General features: G+C 46.0%; 1 protein-coding gene across 3 annotated transcripts in view; it reads right to left on the reverse strand.

Annotated features, from left to right (window-relative positions):
- LPP (LIM domain containing preferred translocation partner in lipoma) overlaps positions 1–24,148 on the reverse strand; it is a 378,416-nt gene that overhangs the window by 206,738 nt on the left and 147,530 nt on the right. For all 3 annotated transcript variants that reach the window (XM_063131781.1, XM_063131780.1, XM_063131782.1), the window contains one exon: positions 11,140–11,341. In XM_063131781.1, coding sequence (XP_062987851.1) covers positions 11,140–11,332 — 193 coding nt within the window. In that variant the 5' untranslated portion in view covers positions 11,333–11,341. The remainder of the gene's footprint in view (positions 1–11,139; positions 11,342–24,148) is intronic.

Consider the following 24,148-nt stretch of genomic DNA (forward strand, 5'->3'; position numbering starts at 1 on the left):
CACTTCGACCACAGCAAGAGGAGTTCTGTTTGGGCCTTCCTCACTTTAGGTGCCACATCCTCCAACATGCCATTGGGGCTACATAAGCCTGTGTGCACCAGTTGCTGGGGAACATGGGTGGGAGGGTGCTGTTGCACCATGTCCTGCTTTGTCGGTCCCTGGCCGATGGCTGTTTGGCCGCTGTGTGAACAGAGTGCTGGACTAGATGGACCCTTGGTCTGATCCAGCCTCAGGGCTCTTCTGATGTCCTTATGACCTTCTGTGTGTAAAAGGGGCGTTCTGCCACTGAGCTATGGGCCCTCCCCATGACATGGGGGTGTGGTGTGATGTGGCAACTCCTAATTGGCCGGGTGTGACCTCAGCATTGATCAGGTTGCCAAATCTTGATTTCTGGGTTAGAGCTTTTCCTGGGCAACAAACAGCCAGCTAGAGTGGCTGATTCGGTCTCTGCCTGGTGGTTTCTCTAATTCCCTGGCCAGCAGCTGGTTGCTCCTGTGTGAACGGAGTGCTGGACTAGATGGACCCTTGGTCTGATCCAGCCTCAGGGCTCTTCTGATGTTCTTATAATTATACAGAACGAGGTGTAAACAGTTATCCAACTTTTTTTTCCTGGGTGTGTGCAGGAAAAACACATCCTGGTTGCCCTCCTCGTGTTCAGAGGAGGGCAACCAGGATGATCAGGGGTCTGGAAACAAAGCCCTATGAAGAGAGACTGAAAGAACTGGGCATGTTTAGCCTGGAGAAGAGAAGATGGAGGGGAGACATGAGAGCACTCTTCAAAGACTTGAAAGGTTGTCACACAGGGGAGGGCCAGGATCTCTTCTCAATCCTCCCAGAGTGCAGGACACGGAATAACGGGCTCAAGTTAAAGGAAGCCAGGTTCCAGCTGGACAACAGGAAAAACTTCCTGACTGTTAGAGCAGTGCGACAATGGAATCAGTGACCTAGGGAGGTTGTGGGCTCTCCCACACTAGAGGCCTTCAAGAGGCAGCTGGACAAGCATCTGTCAGGGATGCTTTAGGGTGGATTCCTGCATTGAGCAGGGGGTTGGACTCAATGGCCTTGTAAGCCCCTTCCAACTCTGCTATTCTATGATTCTATGGCTAAAATCCAGCCCTCTGACTTGCAACAGAGCATCCTTTTGGTTTCATCCTGAGACCCAGGTGTATTCTGGTATTATGGGTAGTATCCTATTGTGACTGTACAGTCGTGGAACCAACGCTCGTGCCACACGGTTTTTGCAATTCTAAAACAAGCCCAAAATGAGCAGAAACACTCATTTCCATAATGGGGCAGGTCAGCAGATTTCTCAGAAGGGAGCTCTGTTGATCTGTCTTGATCCCGAACTGAGCATTTCCACTAGTTTCTGGCATTATCTTTAGAAGTGCAAAAGCACTTGTGTTGAGCACAACACAAGGAGTAGAGGCAGGGCAGCTCCGCTGGATACTACCCTGAGTCACCACAACCAGCCAGTGATCACCAGCTGCCTTTGTTTTCCGGTGCACCAGCTGAGGACGAATTAATGGAGACATCCGAAGGGCCACTCAAAACCAGTTGTAGCCTGAAAACCCCACCCTCTTGAAGAACCCAGTTGCTTTGCCCTCCATTTGTAATAGATCCAGGTCATCTGCCACCAGAAAGGGAACCGGGGTGTCATGCATTATTAAATCATGTGGGCTCTATTTTGCAATAGTGGAGTGAAGACCACGAGTAAGCTCCCCTTCCTCAAACACTTTTCTCTCACATTCAAAGCACCACGAAGCAGAGGGACAAAGATTTAAAGTCCCGTATTCATTTCCTGATGCTAGATAGCAGACTTTGGAAGCACACCAGAGAATGCACTTTCCCATCTTCTCTACCAAGAGGAGCAGAGTCTGTAGGTGATCGCTTGGGCCCGGTGCGTGGCTAACGGGGGGGGGGGGGGAGGGATTCTTGGGGAGGGGGCTGCATTTATTTATTTTATGTCCTGTCTTTCTGCCAAACGAAGAAAAAAATGGTGCTCAAGGCGGCAACAATAACATCCAGATTAAAAACAAACTCTTAATGAAAACATATCATCAAAACAAAACAAAAACACAAATACAAGAACGGAGGAGTAGCAACCAGTTAAACCACGCCCATCAGCAACAAACTAGCTTTTAGAAAAACATCTTTGCCTGCTGGTTGAAGGATAGCAGAGAGGAGCCAATTGAGTCTCCTTGGCAAGGAGTTCCAGATCCTGGGAGCGGCCACCAAGAAGGCCCTTCCTCCCATCCCCACCAAATATGCCTCTGATGGTGGCGGAACCTAAAGAACAGCCATCCCAGAATCATAGAATCATAGAATAGCAGAGTTGGAAGGGGCCTACAAGGCCGTCGAGTCCAATCCCCTGCTCAATGCAGGAATCCACCCTAAAGCATCCTTGACAGAGGGTTGTCCAGCTGCCTCTTGAAGGCCTCCAGTGTGGGAGAGCCCACAACCTCCCTAGGTAACTGGTTCCATTGTCGTACTGCTCTAACAGTCAGGAAGTTTTTCCTGATGTCCAGCTGGAATCTGGCTTCCTTTAACTTGAGCCCGTTATTCCGTGTCCTGCACTCTGGGAGGATCGAGAAGAGATCCTGGCCCTCCTCTGTGTGACAACCTTTCAAGTATTTGAAGAGTGCTCTCATGTCTCCCCTGAATCTTCCCTTCTCCAGGCTAAACATGCCCAGTTCTTTCAGTCTCTCTTCATAGGGCTTTGTTTCCAGAGCCCTGATCATCCTGGTTGCCCTCCTCTGAAGACGTGTAGACATGCTCATGGTCTCCGGAAGCAGTGATCACCAGTAAGCATTGTGGGTGAGGATAGGATATTGCGGGGATGGATTCTGGAGGCAGGGCAGCGTGAAATCTAAATTTGGTCCCTTTTAACCTGCAAATAGCCAGCTAGCCGGTGCTCAGAAATGCACCCCCTGCTAGAGCATTGTTGCTTCTTATGACGTCCCCCACTGTTCTCCAGAAGCTGGAGAAGTACAAGGGGGTGCCCCTAACCTCATTCAGAGCCCCTGAAAGGCTTAAAAAGCAACAAGACCGCTCGCCACTGTCCAACAACAGTAGTGCGTTGTGGGTCCCTGGTCGAGGGCTGGTTGGCCCCTGTGCGAATAGAGTAAAGGACTAGATGGACGCTCAGTCTGATGCAGCTGCATTGGATCGTGCCCGTTGGCAACACACCCTCCACAGCCTCCCACGGTGGGGGGGGGGCAGGAAAACACACGCAGCTCAGTGTAATTTTTTTAGCTCTTTCAGGAAGCAAAAACAAAGACTGCAAGAACGAAAGACATCTAAATTGACCTAGATTTCTGAAAGAGCATGAAACCCATGACAAACACACACACACACACACACACACACACACACACACACACACACACCTCTTTTTCTCCACAAAATTAAAACAGGTGGTGCAACAATTCTAGAGTCTTGCAAGTTCTTCTTCTTCTTTGCTTTTTAAAATTTTTTTAAGCAGCTTCTCTTGTGAGTGACTTCTTGGTATTTAAAGAAGAGAAAGCATTAAGTGTTCTGGCTGCAGATTTAGTGTGCACCGTTGAGCACTGCTGATATATACAAGGGTGTATGTGATACCAAGCATCTAAAACTGCACTGTGTTAATCCCAGCCTTTCCCAACCTGGTGACCTCCATATGTGTTGGACTCCGACTCCCATAATTTTCAGGAAGCACTGCCCATGCTCACTGGGAGTTATGAGAGTTGAAATCCAGTCCATCTATAGGGTACCGATTTGGGGGAGGCTGGCATAAACCAAGGAATTCGTATTAAAGATGCGACTCTCAGATCTCCCTTTTCTGTCTGATGTCCACAGCAGATTGTGACCTTTGTTTCCCTGTTAGTTTTCTTTTGGGATGAAAATGTGAGCATCATTTTGTATGTGTACGCTTCAGTTGTATGCAACTTTGAAATGAGCACATGTTCATTTCATCAAGGGTCTGGAAACAAAGCCCTATGAGGAGAGACTGAAAGAACTGGGCATGTTTAGCCTGGAGAAGAGAAGATTGAGGGGAGACATGAGAGCACTCTTCAAATACTTGAAAGGTTGTCACCCAGAGGAGGGCCAGGATCTCTTCTCGATCCTCCCAGAGTGCAGGACACGGAATAACGGGCTCAAGTTAAAGGAAGCCAGATTTCGGCCCGACATCAGGAAAAACTTCCTGACTGTTAGAGCAGTGCGACAATGGAACCAGTTACCTAGGGAGGTTGTGGGCTCTCCCACACTAGAGGCCTTCAAGAGGCAGCTGGACAGCCATCTGCCAGGGATGCTTTAGGGTGGATTCCTGCATTCAGCAGGGGATTGGACTCGATGGCCTTAGGGGCCTCTTCCAACTCTACTATTCTACGATTCTCCCATTAATTGCACTTGTGTACATTTTTAAAAAAATACACATTTTTCATGCACATTTTTTTAAAAGCATGCTGTCGAACACATATTTATTTTGGTCACACTGCAGGTTTAGAAATCTACGGACATGGACTTCACACTAAGTCCTTGTTCATTCTGGGAGGTGTGAACTGTGTTAATCTTGATCAGAAATGAAACAAAACTTTTTTTCATATATCCCTAGCCAAGAGCATGCAGTAGAACATCTGTCAGGGATGCTTTAGGGTGGATTCCTGCATTGAGCAGGGGGTTGGACTCGATGGCCTTGTAGGCCCCTTCCAACTCTGCTATTCTATGATTCTATGATAGCCAGTCAAAGAGGCCAAAGGGCCGCAGGGTAAACACACGCACATGCCAGAGACCTGTAAACACATGCCAGAGCCATGGCTGTTTCTACACTAATGCTAGAAACTCTGAGTCAAATGGGGGAGTGCTTCCTTTTAAGGAGGAATGGGCATAACAGAAACAAGATGAAGAGAAACAAGCTACAATGGGCATAACAGAAACAAGGTGAAACTGATAGAGCCAGTTGGATACAGGAATCTCTGGAGACCAAGTCTGTAGGGAGAACACTCAAGGGCATCCTGGGGGCAGTGACACTCTGGGAGTCAAAGAGGGCAGAGTTAGGGATGTACAGATTTTATTAAATCCATTCCATCTGTGTTTTGCAGATTGTTATGTGTCTTTCATTCATCCATCTGCTCATTAACAGGCGGTTTTTCCTACAATAATTGCATTCCTCGTTGCTCTTGCGCAAGTCCGCAAATATGCAAATGAGCATTAGTGGAAATGCACACTTGCGCTACTGCACATTTCTTACACACACACACAAAATGGTCTGCAAGTCCACGGAATCCCTGTGACTCCGAAAACTTCCGTCTGCTGTGGAATCCGAAGGTCTTATTCATAGAAAATGGAACTCATTAGAATCTACTGCGGATTTCTCAGACACCGCCAGGCATATTGTCAAGCAAACCAGGAAACCTAAAAGGGGCACCCTCCTCCACAGAAGGACTGTGGGTGTCGATTCCAGGCTCCAAAAGCAAATTAGTACTGGGGACCAACTCAAGTTGTACAGATTTTGTGAAGCCTTCTCCATCTGTGTTTCAAGGATTGCCAGACGTCTTCGGATCTGTCACCCACTCATTGACAGATGATGTCCACAACCCTCTTCAGAAAAGTATGCAAATATGTCCACCACAGTTTACAGGATTCTTGCCTCGCATGTAATGTTTTGCATATATATTTTTCTTAGCTCAGCATTTTATCAATGAGCGCCTACACAGCAGAGGCTGAAGACAGATTAGAGATACATAAAGCATTGTGTATTTTATTTTATAGGGCATATATTTTAGCATATTTTCCAATGTCTTCCGTATGTTTGTATGACTACATTTGTGTACAATTCCAGAAAGTAACATACTTGGTCTGCCTTCCGGGAAATCCATGTGACTTGAAAAAGCTGGTCTGCTGCGGACTTCCATAGAAACCCAATCCCATTTGAATCCATTGTGGACATTTCTGACAACCCTACTAGGGACATGCTATCACACCCAATCCCCCAAACCCTCTGTCACACAGAGGAGGGCCAGGATCTCTTCTCGATTCTCCCAGAGTGCAGGACACGGAATAACGGGCTCAAGTTAAAGGAAGCCAGATTCCGGCTGGACATCAGGAAAAACTTCCTGACTGTTAGAGCAGTGCGACAGTGGAATCAGCTACCTAGGGAGGTTGTGGGCTCTCCCACACTAGAGGCATTCAAGAGGCAGCTGGACAACCATCTGTCAGGGATGCTTTAGGGTGGATTCCTGCATTGAGCAGGGGGTTGGACTCGATGGCCTTGTAGGCCCCGTCCAACTCTGCTATTCTATGATTCTATGATTCTAACCAAAATGCCAAGGGTGATCTTGATATGGACAATGAAACAAAGGAGGCTTCCAAAGGAGGAAGTCAGCAATGAGGAACTGCAATTACTCATATAGATTGAATTAATGCATGTTCTGGTTATGGCAAAGAGTGAAATTGCTAGATACTGTAAACAACGGATGGTCACAGAACCAAGCAGAGGGGAGGTGACCCTAGAGGAATTTATTCCTAAGAGGTGCCCAGGACCTAGTGCAAAATGCAAGCTTTATTCAACCAACTAAAAAATGGTGACCACAGTGCTATCAAATTTAACGTATGTGAAAATGGAAAATTCCCAAGGAGAGCCAGCCAACATAAGACACATTTGACATCAAACGAAGAAGCTGTTCTAAAATGAGGGGACCGATGAAAAGGAAGCTGAAAGGGAAAGTCGAGAGAATCAAACCTCTCTAGAACACATGGGAATGACTCAAACCCACAATAATAGTTCTGCTAGAATGCATCCTGCAGGTCAGGAAAGATAAGCACCAAGTCCAAGAGGTCACCAGCATGGTTGACGAGCAGCATCAGGGAAGCTATCAGACCTTGCAAATTGCCAGGTCCAGATGGTTTCCATCCAAGGGCCCTTCAAGAATCCCAATGTGAAATTGCAGACCTAACAACAACAACAAAAATGTAACAGGCCCCTAAGGTTGATCTCTGTACCCCAAGGGTGGAAAGTGGCTAATGTAAGACCCATGATTAAAAAGTGATCCGAGGGCAGAGGGGGGTCCAGGATCTCTTCTCGATCCTCCTAGACTGCAGGACACGGAATAACGGGCTCAAGTTAAAGGAAGCCAGATTCCGGCTGGACATCAGGAAAAACTTCCTGACTGTTAGAGCAGTACGACAATGGAACCAGTTCCCTAGGGAGGTTGTGGGCTCTCCCACCCTAGAGGCCTTCAAGAGGCAGCTGGACAACCACCTGTCAGGGATGCTTTAGGGTGGATTCCTGCATTGAGCAGGGGGTTGGACTCGATGGCCTTGTAGGCCCCTTCCAACTCTGTTATTCTATGATTCTATGAATTACAGACCAGTTCGTTTAGGGTACAACCCTATGCATGTTTAGACAGAGGAAAGTCCTACAACTCCCAGTATTCTCCAGGCAACTAATCAAGTAAATTCGTGGCAAGCAGATTCGATTGTGTTCAGCTATATGTGGAGTTTCCCTTGTTGCTCCATGTTCTGCAATTTGGGGCTCGTTGCTGTCACTTTCCCCTGCCTGTGCTGTATGGCTGAAAATAGATGCCAAAAGGGTAAAGATAATTTTTGTCACATGCTGTCAGAGGCAAGTCTGAGACGTACAATTGACAGTCGAGCTCCAGAAAGAACCGCCGGACGTCATTTCTCCAATTCCTTTTCCGCTCCCTGGCATCAGGCATATTCTACTGATGGACTACTAGCCAATTTCTGGTGGGCCACCTAAGCATGGCCTGATTGCAGGCCTTCTTGCAAAGAGTACTGGATGAGGTACCCTGATTCTACACAGTGGTGTTAATATTCTTAAGCGAGGGTTGAAAACTCCGAATTATTGAACACACACTGGCTACAGCCTAACTTTTCAGAGATCTCAAGAATGCATTCTGGCTTGTAAAGTAGGGTGACCATATGAAAATGAGAACAGGGCTCCTGTATCTTTAACAGTTGCATTGAAAAGGGAATTTCAGCAGGTGTCATTTGTATAGATGGGGAACCTGGTGCAATTCCCTCATCATCACAACAGTTAAAGCTGCAGGTGCCCTGCCCTCTTTTAAATCTGGTCACAGTATAGCTACAGTAAAGTTCCTGCAGCTTTAACTGTTGTGACGAAGAGGAAATTTCACCAGGTGCTGCATGCATACAAATGACACCTGCTGAAATTCCCTTTTCAACACAACTATTAAAGATACAGGAGCCCTGTCCTCCTTTTCATATGGTCACCCTATTGTAAAGGCAAAACACACTGGATGACAACTGGAGCAATTCCTACGGGAGGCGGTGAGTCTTGACTTCTGGGAATAAACCGGAGCGCAGCTGGAAAGAAAGAAGCCCTCGCTGTCGAGGGCAAAGGCACGGGGGCTGATCCAGCCGGGGGTGGGTGGAAAGAGTGCGTGGGACTCTGACACAACTAAAAATCCTTCTCAGTGGTGGCCCCCTGACTGTGGAATGATCTCCCCGATGAGGCTCGCCTGGCGCCAGCATTGTTATCTTTTCGGCGCCAGATCAAGACTTTTCTCTTCTCCCAGGCATTTTAACAGCATTTAACAACGTTCCTCTCGTGCAAGCACTGAGTCATTACTGACCTTGGAGGGACGCCAGCTTTCCCTGATGTTTTCTTGGCAGGCCTTATAGCGGGGTGGTTTGCTGTTGCCTTCCCTGGCCGTTATTCCCTTTCCCCCAGCTAACTGGGTACTCATTTTACCGACCTCGGGAGGATGGAAGGTTGAGTCGACCCGAGCCGGCTGCCTGAAACCAGCTTCCGCTGGGATCGAACTCAGACCGTGGGGAGAGTTTCAGCTGCAGAAACTGCTGCTTTACCGCTCTGCACCACACGTTTTTAATATACCCCAGAATTGTTGTTTTTAAATGGATAGTGTTGTTTTTATACTTTTGTTTTTATGTTTCTGATGGTTTTTTAAATTTTGTATAGTTTTTAATGTTTACCATTTTTAACTGTTGAGAGCTTCGGCTGTGGGGCGGTATATAAATGTAATAAATAAAAATAAATAAATAAATAAATAGTTTCTTTAGTTTCTTCTGCCCCGCACACTCAGGTCCTCTGGGAAGAATCTACTTCAGTTAGCAAAAACTAAATTAACAACTGTTACCCAAAGGACCTTTTCTTCTGCTGCCCCCAGATTGTGGAATGGCCTGCCGGAGGAGATTCGTCAACTTAACAGTCTTTTAGAGTTTAAAAAAGTAATAAAGACTGATCTATTCTGGCAGGCCTATCCAGTGAAATTTTAGGGTGTTTTAAGGATGTTTTAAGGATTTTTTAAATCATGTGTGGTATGTTTTCAATCACTTTTAACGTGTATTTTATATCATGTTTTTATACTGTTTGTTTTATACTTTGAATGGTTTTAGTTTTTGTGAACCGCCCAAAGAGCTTTGGCTATTGGGCGGTACAAAAATACAATAAATAAAATTTATTTATTTATTTATTTATTTATTTATTTATTTATTTATTACATTTTTATGTAATAAAATTTTATTACATAAAATTATTACATAAAATCATGTAATAATAATTTTTATGTACATTTTATGTAATAGCCCAATAGACGAAGCTCTCTGGGCGGTTCACAAAAATCAAAACCACAATAAAACAACCAACAGGTTAATAACACAAATACAAAATACAGTATAAAAAGCACGACCAGGATCAAACGAACAAGCAAGCAAACAGAAGGTCACACACGACTGGGGTCACCTTTTTGATGCATTACAAAGACATGGATCTTTACCCATTATCGGTCCACTTCCCCACACACAGCAGAAAAGCAATGAAAAAGTACATTCGGGACGCATCTTGCAAAGGTTACACCAATCTCAAGGAGGCACCTGGCCAAGGCAAACTGGGCTCTTGGTAGAAGACTCCCTCTGGAGCAGCGATGGCCTTAACCTACTTGGTTAATCCAGTAAGACTCAAAGGAGCAACAGGCCTGAGAAATGCACAAGGCTCATTCTGTCATCAATTTGGATGTACCAGACAGAAAAAAACCTAAAAACTGTCAGAGGCTGACAACATAAAGGGTGCCAGGGGGGTGGAGTGGGGGAAAGAGAAATCTTGTTCCTTTGGATACGAGTTTTTTTTTAAAAGGAACCAGATGGCTTCTATCAGAGTTACTAACAGGCAGCGAGTGAAAAAGAGAGCAAGCGAGAGAGCATTCTATTCCTAAACTAATTATACTGCTAGAAAACGAAAGAAAATCCCAGCAAATACCATGGGGAAACTACCTGCCACAACTTAAAAGAAGGCTGCAGAATTACAGGCCTGCAGTCGAAACCTTTCCTCCTAATCTCTTCCAACGCTTTTTATAACCAACATTAATACACCCATGTGCTGGTGAAAGTATAGAACGGGTCTCGCCTATCTTTCTCACCTTTCCATTTCTTCCATCATGTTTCTAGTCCTTATGGTTATGCAAAGAATTATAGGGACGTTGCAGGTGCCCAACCAGGCCTGGTGGACTCCTCATGTCCGCCTCCACACACACACACACACACACACACACACACACACACACCGGACCCAGTTGGGTACCTGCAGCACATTCGTGGGCCCGTGGGTCCAGCATCCATGTGGCCCAATGTGCGGCCAACAGCCACCTGCTCTCGCCCGGAGCCTCCATTGGGCACAACAATGGAAGCTCCAGAAAATGCGTAATTTCCCCCGTTGTGTAAATGGTGGCCATAAATTTGTAGATGCTTGCAATTTCACCCAATTTCTTCTGGACTCAAAATTTGAGTTATCTTGATAAAGTGGAGTTGGACTGATGTTTTATGCATGCATGTATGCATTTATGAAGGTATGTTGGTATTTATTTGATTTATACCCCTCCAATGTTCCCACAGCTCCTAAAAATGTTAAAAATTGCACACAAAACAAACAAAAAATGTTTAAACAAAAATGCCCCGATATTAAAGAGCAGCACAAACGCAGTGCTTCTAACAGTAGCAACAGCCTTCCTTTCAACAACAATACATTGCACACGCATGCCAACCCATAACAAGGAATCACTGATCATTATTTTAAGGTGTACCTTATTGTTTTACCGGTATTAGTCGCTTTGAGGCACTGTTGAGAAAGCGGGATACAAATTCGGTAATCAAATTATTTCTTACCTTCTCCTTCTCCTGGCCTGTAGGGATTGTATTTGGGTTTAGGTGCTACGACCGGAGCAAACTTCTTTGGCGTCTGCTGGGTGGAGATCGAAATACTGGGGGTCCCAAAGGCGTGCGTCGTTTCCATCCTTGCAGTCACGTGGCCGACGGGATCTCCGGAGTTCTTTGGCGGCAGCCATGATGGGTGAGACATCGTTCAGGTCTAAGAAAAGGGATTGATAAGTTCATTTAATGAGTTACAGCGTAGATATAGGCGTACCCAGTTGAATTTTAAGATGCCTTTGAATAATGTGCTGCTTTAAATGAAGTATTAGTTTTGAATGTTTTAATTATATGTATTTTATGGCGTTTACATTTGTGTTGTACCCCACCTCAATCCAGAGGGAGAGGTGGGTAACAAATAAATATATTATATTATTATTATTATTTGCATCCCGTCCTTCAATGTAACAGAATGGCTTATAACACAGGTGGGGCATCTCAGGAAACACGCCCCCTGCCACGGTTTTCAGTACCACTTTTCCCCCTCCCTCAACCACTCCTCATTTCTTCTTCTTCTTCTTCTTCTTCTTCTTCTTCTTCTTCTTCTTCTTCTTCTTCTTCTTCTTCTTCTTCTTCTATACTGCCCCATAGCTGAAGCCCTCTGGGCAGTTTAGAAAAGATTAAAATATTAAAAACAATATACAAAATTCTAAAAACATAAAAACTTACAGCAGACAATATACACAAGACAACAGATGTCTTCTCCCACACTAGAGGCCTTCAAGAGGCAGCTGGACAACCATCTGTCAGGGATGCTTTAGGGTGGATTCCTGCATTGAGCAGGGGGTTGGACTCGATGGCCTTGTAGGTCCCTTCCAACTCTGCTATTCTATGATTCTATGATTCTATATATCTAAAACCAACTTTGAGCAATCAGGCAAATGTAGAAAACAGATCCAGGATCGATTAAAACTTATTTGGTGGTTTCCTGGGTGTTGTCCAGTTCCTTCTCCCCATTCTAAAAGTTTGAAATGCCTTTCCTAAGGTTTAGGTACTGGCAGTAAAAACTTTAAGCTAAAATATGCTGGTATTTCTTCTTCATCATCATCATCATCATCATCATCATCTTCTTCTTCTTCATCATCTCTTTTCACTAGGTCATGCTGTCTTTTACTGATACAGGAATTTCCTGACAATTGAGCATGTTTTAAGTATGACTGCTTTCTGGAAGTTGGTGTGGACGTATTTTGGTAGGCCAAGTTTCTGAAGGTTTTCTGTAAAAATAAATAAATTGATGTGATGCTGGTGACTGATGGGTCTAATGGAACAATTATAATCTTTCCCTGATGCCATCGTTCTTTAACTTCCATAGCTAGTAGTGTATATTTCTCTCTCTTCTCCTCTTCCTTTTCTACAACCTTTTTGTCGTTAGCTATTGCTATGTCGATGAGGCAAGTGTTTTCTTTTTTGCCTATAACTATTATGTCTGATTGGATGCAATATACTGTCTTGTCCATATGAACTGTTCTGCCAAGTATATTTTATGATCTGCATTTTTCAAGATTGTTTCAGGTGAGTATGTATAGTATGATGGGGGTTGTCTGATGAGGTTGAATTTGATGCCCAGTTGTTGGTGAATTGTTTCTGAAGCGGTGTTGTGTCTGTCTGTGTAGTCCATTCCTGCCAGATAATTGATGATGATGATGACTGGCCCTGGGTCTTGTTTTTGGCCTCACCTATCACTGGAACACCACCCCCAGATAGTTTCTCCAAACTTGAAAGACATTTCCCTTCTCTGGCTTACAACAAAGTGATGAAAATGGGACGGGGGGACGGGGACCAATAGCAATAACACTATACTCAGATAACAAATGAAACCAGCAGCCAAAAAAGGCAGTATTAAAACAGTTTTATCTAAGATTAAAAGCAGATGAAAAATGCAAGGGGGCTGCCAGGTAAGATTTATTGCTAAAGAAATAATATTGTTGACATAGAAATTCCAAGCCATACCCAGTCCGAGTTTGGAGGGGAAGTGCCACAAAGAATCATAGAATAGCAGAGTTGGAAGGGGCCTACAAGGCCATCGAGTCCAACCCCCTGCTCAATGCAGGAATCCACCCTAAAGCATCCCTGACAGAGGGTTGTCCAGCTGCCTCTTGAAGGCCTCTAGGGTGGGAGAGCCCACAACCTCCCTAGGGAACTGATTCCATTGCCGTACATCAAGTTTTTCCTGATGTCCAGCTGGAATCTGGCTTCCTTTAACTTGAGCCCGTTATTCCATATCCTGCACTCTGGGAGGATCGAGAAGAGATCCTGGCCCTCCTCTGTGTGACAACCTTTCCAGTATTTGAAGAGTGCTATCATGTCTCCCCTCCATCTTCTCTTCTCCAGGCTCAACATGCCCAGTTCTTTCAGTCTCTCTTCATAGGGCTTTGTTTCCAGACCCCTGATCATCCCGGTTGCCCTCCTCTGAAAACGTCCTCTGTCTCCACGTCGTTCATTGCTCTTTATGCTCTGAATAAAGCATGCTAGCACTAGCTGGACGTCTAACACTGAGGCTCTGGCTAAAATGATATTCTTGTTGCCTAACCAAGATGCATTTATGACAGATAAGCAAGGCCAGATTTGTGGTGGTTGCTCAAAAATCGAGAAAAACATTTGCTTAGATTAAGTGGTGAACTGCAGAGATGTTAACTTGATTTATGGATCACTGTCCGTTCTTTCAATCTGCAGGAAATGTAGATTGATTTTCATTCCACAGAACCTACATATGCTCCCCCCCTCAAACATTATTAGTAATATGTTTTTCTCTTGCTTGACTTATAGTATCACAGCTGCTCTAACGGCTGCAATAAATAAAGTGCAAAATGAAGAAATAGTAAAGGACCAACATATTTTTATGGGGGGAAAGTTAGTCTTCCTCCGGACAAGGAATATAATAAACCTCAACAAGAATTCTTTCAAAAATCATAGAACCGTAGAATAGTAGAGTTGGAAGAGGCCTACAAGGCCATCGAGTCCAACCCCCTGCTCAATGCAGGAATCCACCTTAAAGCATCCTTGACAGATGGTTGTCCAGCTGCCTCTTGAAGGCCTCTAGTGTGGGAGAGCCCACCACCTCCCTAGGTAACTGGTTCCATTGTCGTACCGCTCTAACACTCAGGAAGCTTTTCCTGATGTCCAGCTGGATTCTGGCATCCTTTAACTTGAGCCCATTATTCCGTGTCCTGCACTCCGGGAGGATCAAGAAGAGATCCTGGCCCTCCTCTGTGTGACAACCTTTCAAGTATTTGAAGAGTGCTCTCATGTCTCCCCTCAATCTTCTCTTCTCCAGGCTAAACATGCCCAGTTCTTTCAGTCTCTCTTCATAGGGCTTTGTTTCCAGACCCCTGATCATCCTGGTTGCACTCCTCTGAACACGCTCCAGCTTGTCTGCGTCCTTCTTGAATTGTGGATATGCTGTTAGTTTGGTTTTATGGAGGGGTGTTGTCTTTTGGGGGGAGAAGACAACACTTTTAATCATTATTCACTTCACCATGTCAGGACTAAGGATGTTTATGACATTTGCTACAGTTGTTTTTTTTTTTTTTTTTTTAATCAAGCTTTTACCAAGTTCAAACTTTCCAGACTGAATATGAACCTGGACACAAACTGCGCCCCATATATTTCCGAGCTTGTAGTATGATTCGCAGGCCCCCCCAAATGTGTTGAACAGCGTGTGTGCATTTGAAAAAAAGCACATGGAAAAATGTGTGCTTTGGGGGGTGGGGTGGAATGTGTACAAATACACTTTAATCAATGGGAGAAAAATGTGTATATTTCAAAGATGCACACAATTGAGGCGTACATTTGGGGAAATATGCACAGATTTTCTTGCCGAAGGGAAAGAAACAAAACTTACAATCTGGTACGAACTTGAGTTGGAACAAGCTTAGAGAGAGAATTTTTTGAGCTCGTGTTTTTTTAACTTGCAAATCCCTCGGTTAGACGGCAGCCCCCAATGTCCCAATGAGTGGGACTCTCTAACTGGAATGCAACGTGTGCGTATCTATTCTAGCCTGAGCTCCCTCGTCACATCGAACAGACCACGATCAATGACAGTTTGCATTGATTTTCATCTACAGATGATGAGTCAAAGGCCTGTCTTAGATCTACAAAAACTCCAGCTATTAGTTGAGGAATATTTATGAATTAAATGCAGGTGGACAAAACAATAAGCAGCCAAGGACCACTCCTGAAAAGAAGCGGGGGGGGGGGGGGGGGAATAATGACTGGACCTCTAATTTCCTACAATATATTTGAGCTGCCGCCTTTAAAAGCTAACAGGCGACTTGTGAATGTAAGTGAAGTTCATCTTTGCACGAGACAAGGTGTTCCAATGCCATAAACGTTGTGGTTCCGCCCTCCAAGTGTGGGGCTTGGACGTGGAGTGGTCTCTCCCACACTAGAGGCCTTCAAGAGGCAGCTGGACAGCCATCAGGGATGCTTTAAGATGGATTCCTGCACTGAGCGGGGGGTTGGACTCGATGGCCTTAGACCCCTTCCAACTCAACGATTCTATGATTCTATAAGAAATTATTATTATTATTGTTGTTATTGTTGTTGTTATCATTGATGAAGGCACGCCTCCTCCCATATGTACCTGCCCGGACCCTAAGGTCAATCCTCAGTGCCCCCATCTCAAAAGGATCAAGTCGCAGGTGAGGGATTTCCGCCAGAGACCCCAGTGAACTGCTTCCAGTTATTGGTTCCTGCAGTTCCCCCTTTGACCACCTCTTCTGGTGTCACCAGTGAGCAAGGAGAATGAATGACTTCAAGGGTTCCCAATTTGCTCCCTCTTAGGTCCTCCCAATGGCTCACTTCTCTGCCCCAGATCCAGCTGCTGATATAAGAATGTGGTGTTCAAGGATGGTTATTTCATTTAGTCTGCTAGAGCTCCTTCTCATTTTGGTTCTCCGAGACTTGTAAAAGTAAACGCTCGCCAGGGAGTCTAAAAGTAAGCCAAGAAATCATAGACTTATAGAATAGCAGAGTTGGAAGGGGCCTACAAGGCCATCGAGTCCAACCCCCTGTTCAATGCAGGAATCCACCCTAAAGCATCCCTGACAGAGGGTTGTCCAAGCTGCTTCCTGAAGGCCTATAGTGTGGGAGAGGCCACACTAAAGCAACACTCCTTGGTTGGCCCAGAACAGAACCCCCCCCCACCAAACACAAATCCTTGGCTGCAAATCTCCCTCCATATATCTTAGATTTTATCACCATGTGCCTCTTATTAGATCTTTCAGTTGTCTTTTGATGGTTCTGCTAAACAGATGTGAACTTATTTAGTTTCAGATCCGTCTTGTTTTTTTTTGCCTCTTGCTCAAACAGATGGCTGTTCTTTTCTTCTTCTTCTTCAAGTAAGCAATGTTCAGATAAAATGGGGGCGGGGGGCCTTTGTGAAGCCTCCCTTAAAAGATACCACATGAAAAACAAACAACGTGCAAGCAAGGGACGGACCGCCTACCCAACCAGAGGTACTCTAGGAGATCCTTTGTTCTGGTTGGTTTCGTTCAAAATAAAACAAAAGTGCTTATCCAACAATTACGCCTAGTAACACATGTCAATTCTCAGACAATGAAGGGAGCCAAGATAAGCTTTGCAAGAGATGAGACGTTTACTAGCTGCACTGAAAGGAGGATGGACCTTTGATACTGAATCCACAGTGAAGCCATCTTCTTGTAACAGCAGCTGAAGGTCATGCAACCCCCCCACCCCCGATCTATTTTCAGGGGGTTCTTTCACTCGAAGGATAGACGGAGAAGCAATTTTCGACCTTGAAGGTCTCTTTGTCCCATGTTGATGCTTGTTTTGCATCATTCTCGTTTGCCGATGCAAGTGCAGCGTTTTGACTTTTTTTTTTCTGAACAAGAAAAGTGTGCATTTTCAAACAGGAAAAACGTGCCCTTTTCCAAATGAGTATCCAAATCTGTACTCCCCCAATTGGCTAAACCATGAAAATACATCCATGTATTGTTGTTTTGTGTGTGTGTGTGTGTGTGTGTGTGTGTGTGTTGGGGGGGGGGGGATACTTCACATTTTACAGTGTGCATTTCCCCCCAAAACAGATCATAGAATCATAGAATAGCAAAGTTGGAAGGGGCCTACAAGGCCATCGAGTCCAACCCCCTGCTCAATGCAGGAATCCACCTAAAAGCATCCCTGACAGATGCTTGTCCAGCTGCCTCTTGAAGGCCTCTAGTGTGGGAGAGCCCACCACCTCCCTAGGTAACTGATTCCATTGTCGTACTGCTCTAACAGTCAGGAAGTTTTTCCTGATGTCCACCTGGAATCTGGCTTCCTTTAACTTGAGCCCGTTATTCCGTGTCCTGCACTCTGGGAGGTCCGAGAAGAGATCCTGGCCCTCCTCTGTGTGACAACCTTTTAAGTATTTGAAGAGCGCTATCATGTCATTTTGCAAACATGACTGCAAGTTAGAGATCACAGAAGCTTTCTTTGAAAGTTGCCATTATATTCATGTTTGCGGTTGTAAAGGAGCATTTCCACAGGGTTTTTTCCATCAACGAAATCCTTGTGCATCTCTCTCTCACATGTGTGCACATGTACACACACTGGATATCTGGAATGTCAAGTGGCAAACAATCTGAAAGAGCTACCAGAAATCAAATACCATTTACAGATATTTTCCCCCATACAAGTGTGTATCAACCCAAAATGCATTGGAGGCTCTTCAAATGTCCAGCAGACAATCATGGGACGCTGAGGAATCTAGTGATGAGATGTCAAGCATTGTATATACCCGTGGCAAGTGGTGCCTGTGCAGCTAAGCACAAGGCAAAGGGGGGCTGACACCACCCAAAAATGAGTTCTTTCCTAGTAGCTGAAAACAGCAATAAATACTGACTCACTAGTCTTAGAATGCTTACAGAATCATAGAATAGCAGAGTTGGAAGGAGCCTACAAGGCCATCATGTCCAACCCCTGCTCAATGCAGGAATCCACCCTAAAGCATCCCTCACAGATGGTTGTCCAGCTGCCTCTTGAAGGCCTCTAGTGTGGGAGAGCCCACAACCCCCCTAGGTAACTGATTCCATTGTCGTACTACTCTAACAGTCAGGAAGTTTTTCCTGATGTCCAGCTGGAATCTGGCTTCCTGTAACTTGAGCCCATTAGTCTGTGTCCTGCACTCTGGGATGATCGAGAAGAGATCCTGGCCCTCCTCTGTGTGACAACCTTTCAAGTACTTGAAGAGTGCTCTCATGTCTCCCCTCCATCTTCTCTTCTCCAGGCTAAACATGCCCAGTTCTTTCATTCTCTCCTCATAGGGCTCTGTTTCCAGACCCTTGATCATCCTCATTGCCCTTCTCTGAACACGCTCCAGCTTGGTCTGATCTAACAGGGCTCTTCTTATGTTATCATTTTATTTATTTATTATTTATTGCCTTTTTATGCCTCCCAATAGCCGAAGCTCCCTGGGCGGTTCACAAAGGACTCAAGGAATATGGCCTGCCCAACCGTATTTCTCGAGTCCCCTAATATTTAGCCTATTGCTTTAAAGAGCCTTCCTTGGTGAGTGAGAGATGTTTTCTCTGCAGCTCCCTCCTTTGGACAGCGCTGAGTAGATGCACAAAGGACAAATCCCTGCCTCACATCCGCTGGGTCATCAGTTCAAGATTCACTGCGGACTCCAGTTTGGATACACGGAATATCTAGTGAGGCACGATGGAAGATGTGTCTGTCTGTATAAGGAATAAATTCAGCTGTCTCAGCATGGAATCAGCACTTCACAAACACCTGGTAGCCCTCACCTGACAGTGTTGGAAGGTAAGAGAGGAACTGTTCCATCATTAAAAGATGCACAAATGGCTTATTCCCACTGAACACCCCGCCAGGAGTAAATGTCTTGACATTGACAACGTCCTGAAGCGTGGATTCCTAGACTGGTTTGTTCTCACTTTCTCTTCACTTTCTGTGCTGTGGAGCTGGGGGCAAAGGGGTTCGGTTTCTAGAAGTGATCAAGGATACAGAACTGAAACGTGCGTTTCAGGAAGCAGAAAGATCAAATTGGAAAGCAAAACCCAGGGTGGAGAGCTCTCTCCTTTGATGGGAAAAATCACAGCAGTTTCAGGGTTTTCAGACTTAGGGAAGTGGTCCTTTGCAGCGTGCCGAACTTTTGCTTAATGTAGAAATAGAAAACTGAGACTTGGATATGAAACCCAGTTTGGGGAAGGAGGGGAACAGGAATGGTTATGGTTTCATTTGGGAAGTCCAAACTGGAAACCTCGAGATCCCTCGATGTTTTACCCCTGGAGATGGGCCAGATCAGAACTTACGGGAAGGGAACACACACACCCTTCCATCGAGAAGCATTGATCTATCTATTCATCTACAGCCTTCAGTCCTAGTATTAGAGGCAGTATGCCTACGTGCACTAGTTGCTGGGAATATGGATAGGAGGGGGCTGTTGAACCCATGTCTGGTTGCGCGTTTCCTATGGCTGGTTGGCCACTGTGAGAACAGAATGCTGGACTAGATGGACCCTTGGAAAGATCATAGAATCATAGAATAGCAGAGTTGGAAGGGGCCTACAAGGCCATTGAGTCCAACCCCCAGCTCAGTGCTGCTCTAACCATCAGGAAGTTTTTCCTGATGTCCAGCGGAATCTGGCTTCCTGTAACCTGAGCCCATCATTCCGTGTCCTGCACTCTGGGATGATAAGGCTGTCGATGGCTACTAGGCCTGGTAGCGATATGCACCCTCCAATATCAGGATGTCTAAGTACCCCCGGGAGGATGCTATTGCATGTGTGTCCTGCTTGTGGGCTTCCCATTGGCGTCTGTGGTTGGTCACTGTGTAAACAGAATGCTGGACTGGATAGTCCTTTAGGCTCTTCTCATGTCCACATGTTCTCATGTAACATGTAATTTACTTTTGGGATGTGCTGCCTCAAGACGCAGTAAAAGAAGATGGGATAAATTAATGGAGGACATATCTAACAACAAGTGAAAGGAGCCACCAAATCAGCTACTTCCCAGCTCCACAACTGGAATGACAGACATGCTTACAAGTGACTCAAACACTGGAAGAGCTGTTTGCCTCTTCATAGAATCACAGAATCATAGAATAGCAGAGCTGGAAGGGGCCTATAAGGCCATCGAGTCCAACCCCCTGCTCAATGCAGGAATCCACCCTAAAGCATCCCTGACAGGTGGCTGTCCAGCTCTTCTTCCACACGAGTATATTTGAGAATTTATCTTATTCATTCTTTAAAAAAAATACCCCAAACCAATTTGATCTGTAAAACTGCTCTAGGGATTAGAGTTTTCTTGGTGATATCACAGGGGGTAGTCAAGCAACACTGTTGCACAGATGGATTCTGCATCAAGCCTCTCTCTCTCTCTCTCTCTCTCTCTCTCTCTCTCTCCCTTTCTTTCTCACACACACACACACACACACACACAAACAAACACACACACACAAACAAGTCCTGCTCCAAATCTGGAAACAAAGCCCTATGAAGAGAGACTGAAAGAACTGGGCATGTACAGCCTGGAGAAGAGAAGATGGAGGGGAGACATGAGAGCACTCTTCAAAGACTTAAAAGGTTGTCACACAGAGGAGGGCCAGGATCTCTTCTCGATCCTCCCAGAGTGCAGGACACAGAATAACGGGCTCAAGTTAAAGGAAGCCAGATTGCGGCTGTACATCAGGAAAAACTTCCTGACTGTTAGAGCAGTACGACAATGGAACCAGTTACCTAGGGAGGTTGTGGGCTCTCCCACACTAGAGGCCTTGAAGAGGCAGCTGGACAAGCATCTGTCAGGGATGCTTTAGGGTGGATTCCTGCATTGAGCAGGGGGTTGGACTCGATGGCCTTGTAGGCCCCTTCCAACTCTGCTATTCTATGATTCTATGATCTGGTCCTGGAGAGAAACAGGTCCTTCAGAATGCTCATGGTGAGGACAAATCCATAGAAGCCCCACTGCTCTTAAAATGTCACTCTTATTGTCACTCTTACAGACCCTTTTTAGCATCCTGGTAGCCCTCCAGCTAGTTCATCCTCTAATGCTCCAAGCTGGACACAGTGATCAGATGAGAGGGGTCCCGTGACGTCCCTGTGACAGTTCCCTATTACAGGCTTCTGCCGCAACAGCTTTCTCCGACATCTGGAAGGCACCTGTGTACAACAGCCACACGGACCTCGTGTATTTCCACATTGTGATGAGAGAAGACATGGGCGAAGGGTCTCCATGGCTAGGACTGATGGCCAGCCAAAAGGAGAGTCCGTTTCAAAGCAGGAGGTTCCATCTGGAGGAAGGATGCCTGACAGCCTGCCCAGCTAATGGCTCAGATCATCATGGCTCAAAGGCAAATAGTTTGATTCAGGGCTTCACAGCAGGGCTTCTCAGCCGCGACTAAACAACCGTAAATTGTTTCAGAAGAAAATGAACCCAAACAGAAAAATTGCCTCCCCTAATATGGATAAAAAGGCAGCAAACAGCCACGCCCTGCCAGAATGGAATTTGCATCTCCAAATGGCAAGATGGAGCCGCATGTTTTTGCAACTCGTTTCTGCCATCTGCTACCCGCCTTTGCCGCGGCAAAGGCAATTAGAATCATATAATCATAGAATAGCAGAGTTGGAAGGGGCCTACAAGGCCATCGAGTCCAACCCCCTGCTCAATGCAGGAATCCACCCTAAAGCATCCCTGACAGATGGTTGTCCAGCTGCCTCTTGAAGGCCTCTAGTGTGGGAGAGCCCACAACCTCCCTAGGGAACTGATTCCATTGTCTGCGTCCTTCTTGAATTGTGGAGCCCAGAACTGGATGCAATACTCTAGATGAGGCCTAACCAGGGCCGAAGAGAGAGGAACCAGTACCTCACGCGATTTGGAAGCTATACTTCTATTAATGCAGCCCAAAATAGCATTTGCCTTTCTTGCAGCCATATCGCACTGTTGGCTCATATTCAGCTTGCGATCTACAACAATTCCAAGATCCTTCTTGTTTGTAGTATTGCTGAGCCAAGTATCCCCATCTTGTAACTGTGTTTGGTTTCTATTTCCTAAGTGTAAACTTGGGATGGGGAGGAGGAATCACTCCTCCTCCCCATCCCTTACAATTCTGTCGATTTGCCCATTCTGTGGCACGGCTGGGCCACAGGGGTCTGAGCACAGGGAAAGCGAAAGCCAGATCAGAACAGAGGGCGACGGAGCTCCGAGATGACTCTACAGGAGCCCGTTGCAGGCGAAGGTTCTCCGGGCTACGAAGTGGATCCAGGAAAAGGAATGGGGTGGCAGGATGCAGGCAGGCTGAGAGGGAACACGGACAAAGAGACACACTCAGGCAGACAGAGGGCATGTCTATACGAGTCCTTATCCCGGGGATCGTCCCGGGATCATCCCTGTGCATCCACATGACGCACGGGACTTCCCGGGAGCAGGGAGGGATGATCCCTCCATTTCCCCGGGATAAGTGGGACGGCTGGTAGCCCGATTTTCCCCATGGTCACGGGTTCATCCTGAGGTTGCGGGAGGTGTGGCAGCTGTCCCAGCTTCGCCTCGCCTCCTCGCGAGTAAATGTGAGGAGGCGGGAACCGGAGACGGAACTCTTCACGCACTCCATGGCCATTGGGGAAGAAATGGGATTGTGTGTTTTTTCTTACATTTTTGTTGGAGTGCACTTTTTTTTAAAAAAATAATAATTAAAAAATGGCGGCTGCGACGTCCTTCCGGAACATTGCGACGCCGTCTGGACACCCAGGGAGGATGGCAGAAGCCGTTAAGTCCACAATCCTCCCCCTACACCCTTGTGGTGTAGACATACCCCACTGATATCCAGTGCAAGATGAAGCAAAGCAGAGCAACAGAAGCAAAGCTAGATCTTGGCTGTTTCCCAGGAAAAGGCTTGAGGCTGGTCCTGAAGAACATCTGGGCAAAGCAGGCCAGGAAACACCAATGAGCCAGGGATCTTAACAAGACAAACCTTCTCCTGACTTGAAACTCTGGGCAGCTTACATGCATTCTTGGGGAATGTATGAACTGGTCCTTTATCAATGAAGTCGTAAAGAAGAGGACTTTAAAGGAATTTGCCCTAGTTCAGCCTTCCCTATCCTGGTGTCCTCCAGATGTGTGTGGCTACATCTCCCAGGATCCCCCACAGTTGTATGCATGCAGCACCTGGTAAAATTCCCTCGTCATCACAACAGTGAAAGCTGCCTTGTCATCTTTTGTATCTGGTCATGCAAGTCATGGCTCCTGCAGCTTTCACTGTTGTGATGAAGAGGGGTTTTCACCAGGTGCTGCATTGTATACAAATGACACCTGCTGAAATTCCCTTTTCTTTTCAACTATTAAAGATGCAGGAACCCAGTCCTCTTTTCCATATGGTCACCCTAGTTTGGTCCAGGGTTCTTGTGCTTGCCTTAGCTATGAGATGGCGGATGAGTGTGTGTGAGTGTCCTGTCTTTCATTGTTCAATCCTCTCTCTGTCAGCCTGTAGCCTCCTTGGCTTCTGGCACTTCCTGCCCAGGGACAACATGAATTTGTTCCTCCCATAGAAAGTACAGGCAGCCTGGGAGACCGTACAGCAGTCATGAGATGTGCAACAGAAAGTAAAATACAAGCCGTACCCTCAGCCCCACCCCCACCCCAGTGAAAAACACCACCAACACGCATTCAAAATAAATTATAGAATCATAGAATCATAGAATAGCAGAGTTGGAAGGGGCCTACAAGGCCATTGAGTCCAACCCCCTGCTCAATGCAGGAATCCACGCTAAAGCATCCCTGACAGATGCTTGTCCAGCTGCCTCTTGAAGAGCCTCTAGTGTGGGAGAGCCCACAAGCTCCCTAGGGAACTGAGACGGCCTGAGACGGTGCCAGAAAAACGGAAGCTTCATTCATGGGGAGGGAAACTTTCAGGAAATTGGAGGACCGATTTTGGCACAGTGTTACCTCCATCCTTTTCCTGGAGGAGGATGCAACACTGTTGTCCCCACCCTCATTCACACCTGCCACAGGACTTT

Source organism: Elgaria multicarinata, chromosome 8 (assembly GCF_023053635.1).
Source record: "Elgaria multicarinata webbii isolate HBS135686 ecotype San Diego chromosome 8, rElgMul1.1.pri, whole genome shotgun sequence".
In the NCBI taxonomy this organism is placed as follows: domain Eukaryota; kingdom Metazoa; phylum Chordata; class Lepidosauria; order Squamata; family Anguidae; genus Elgaria; species Elgaria multicarinata.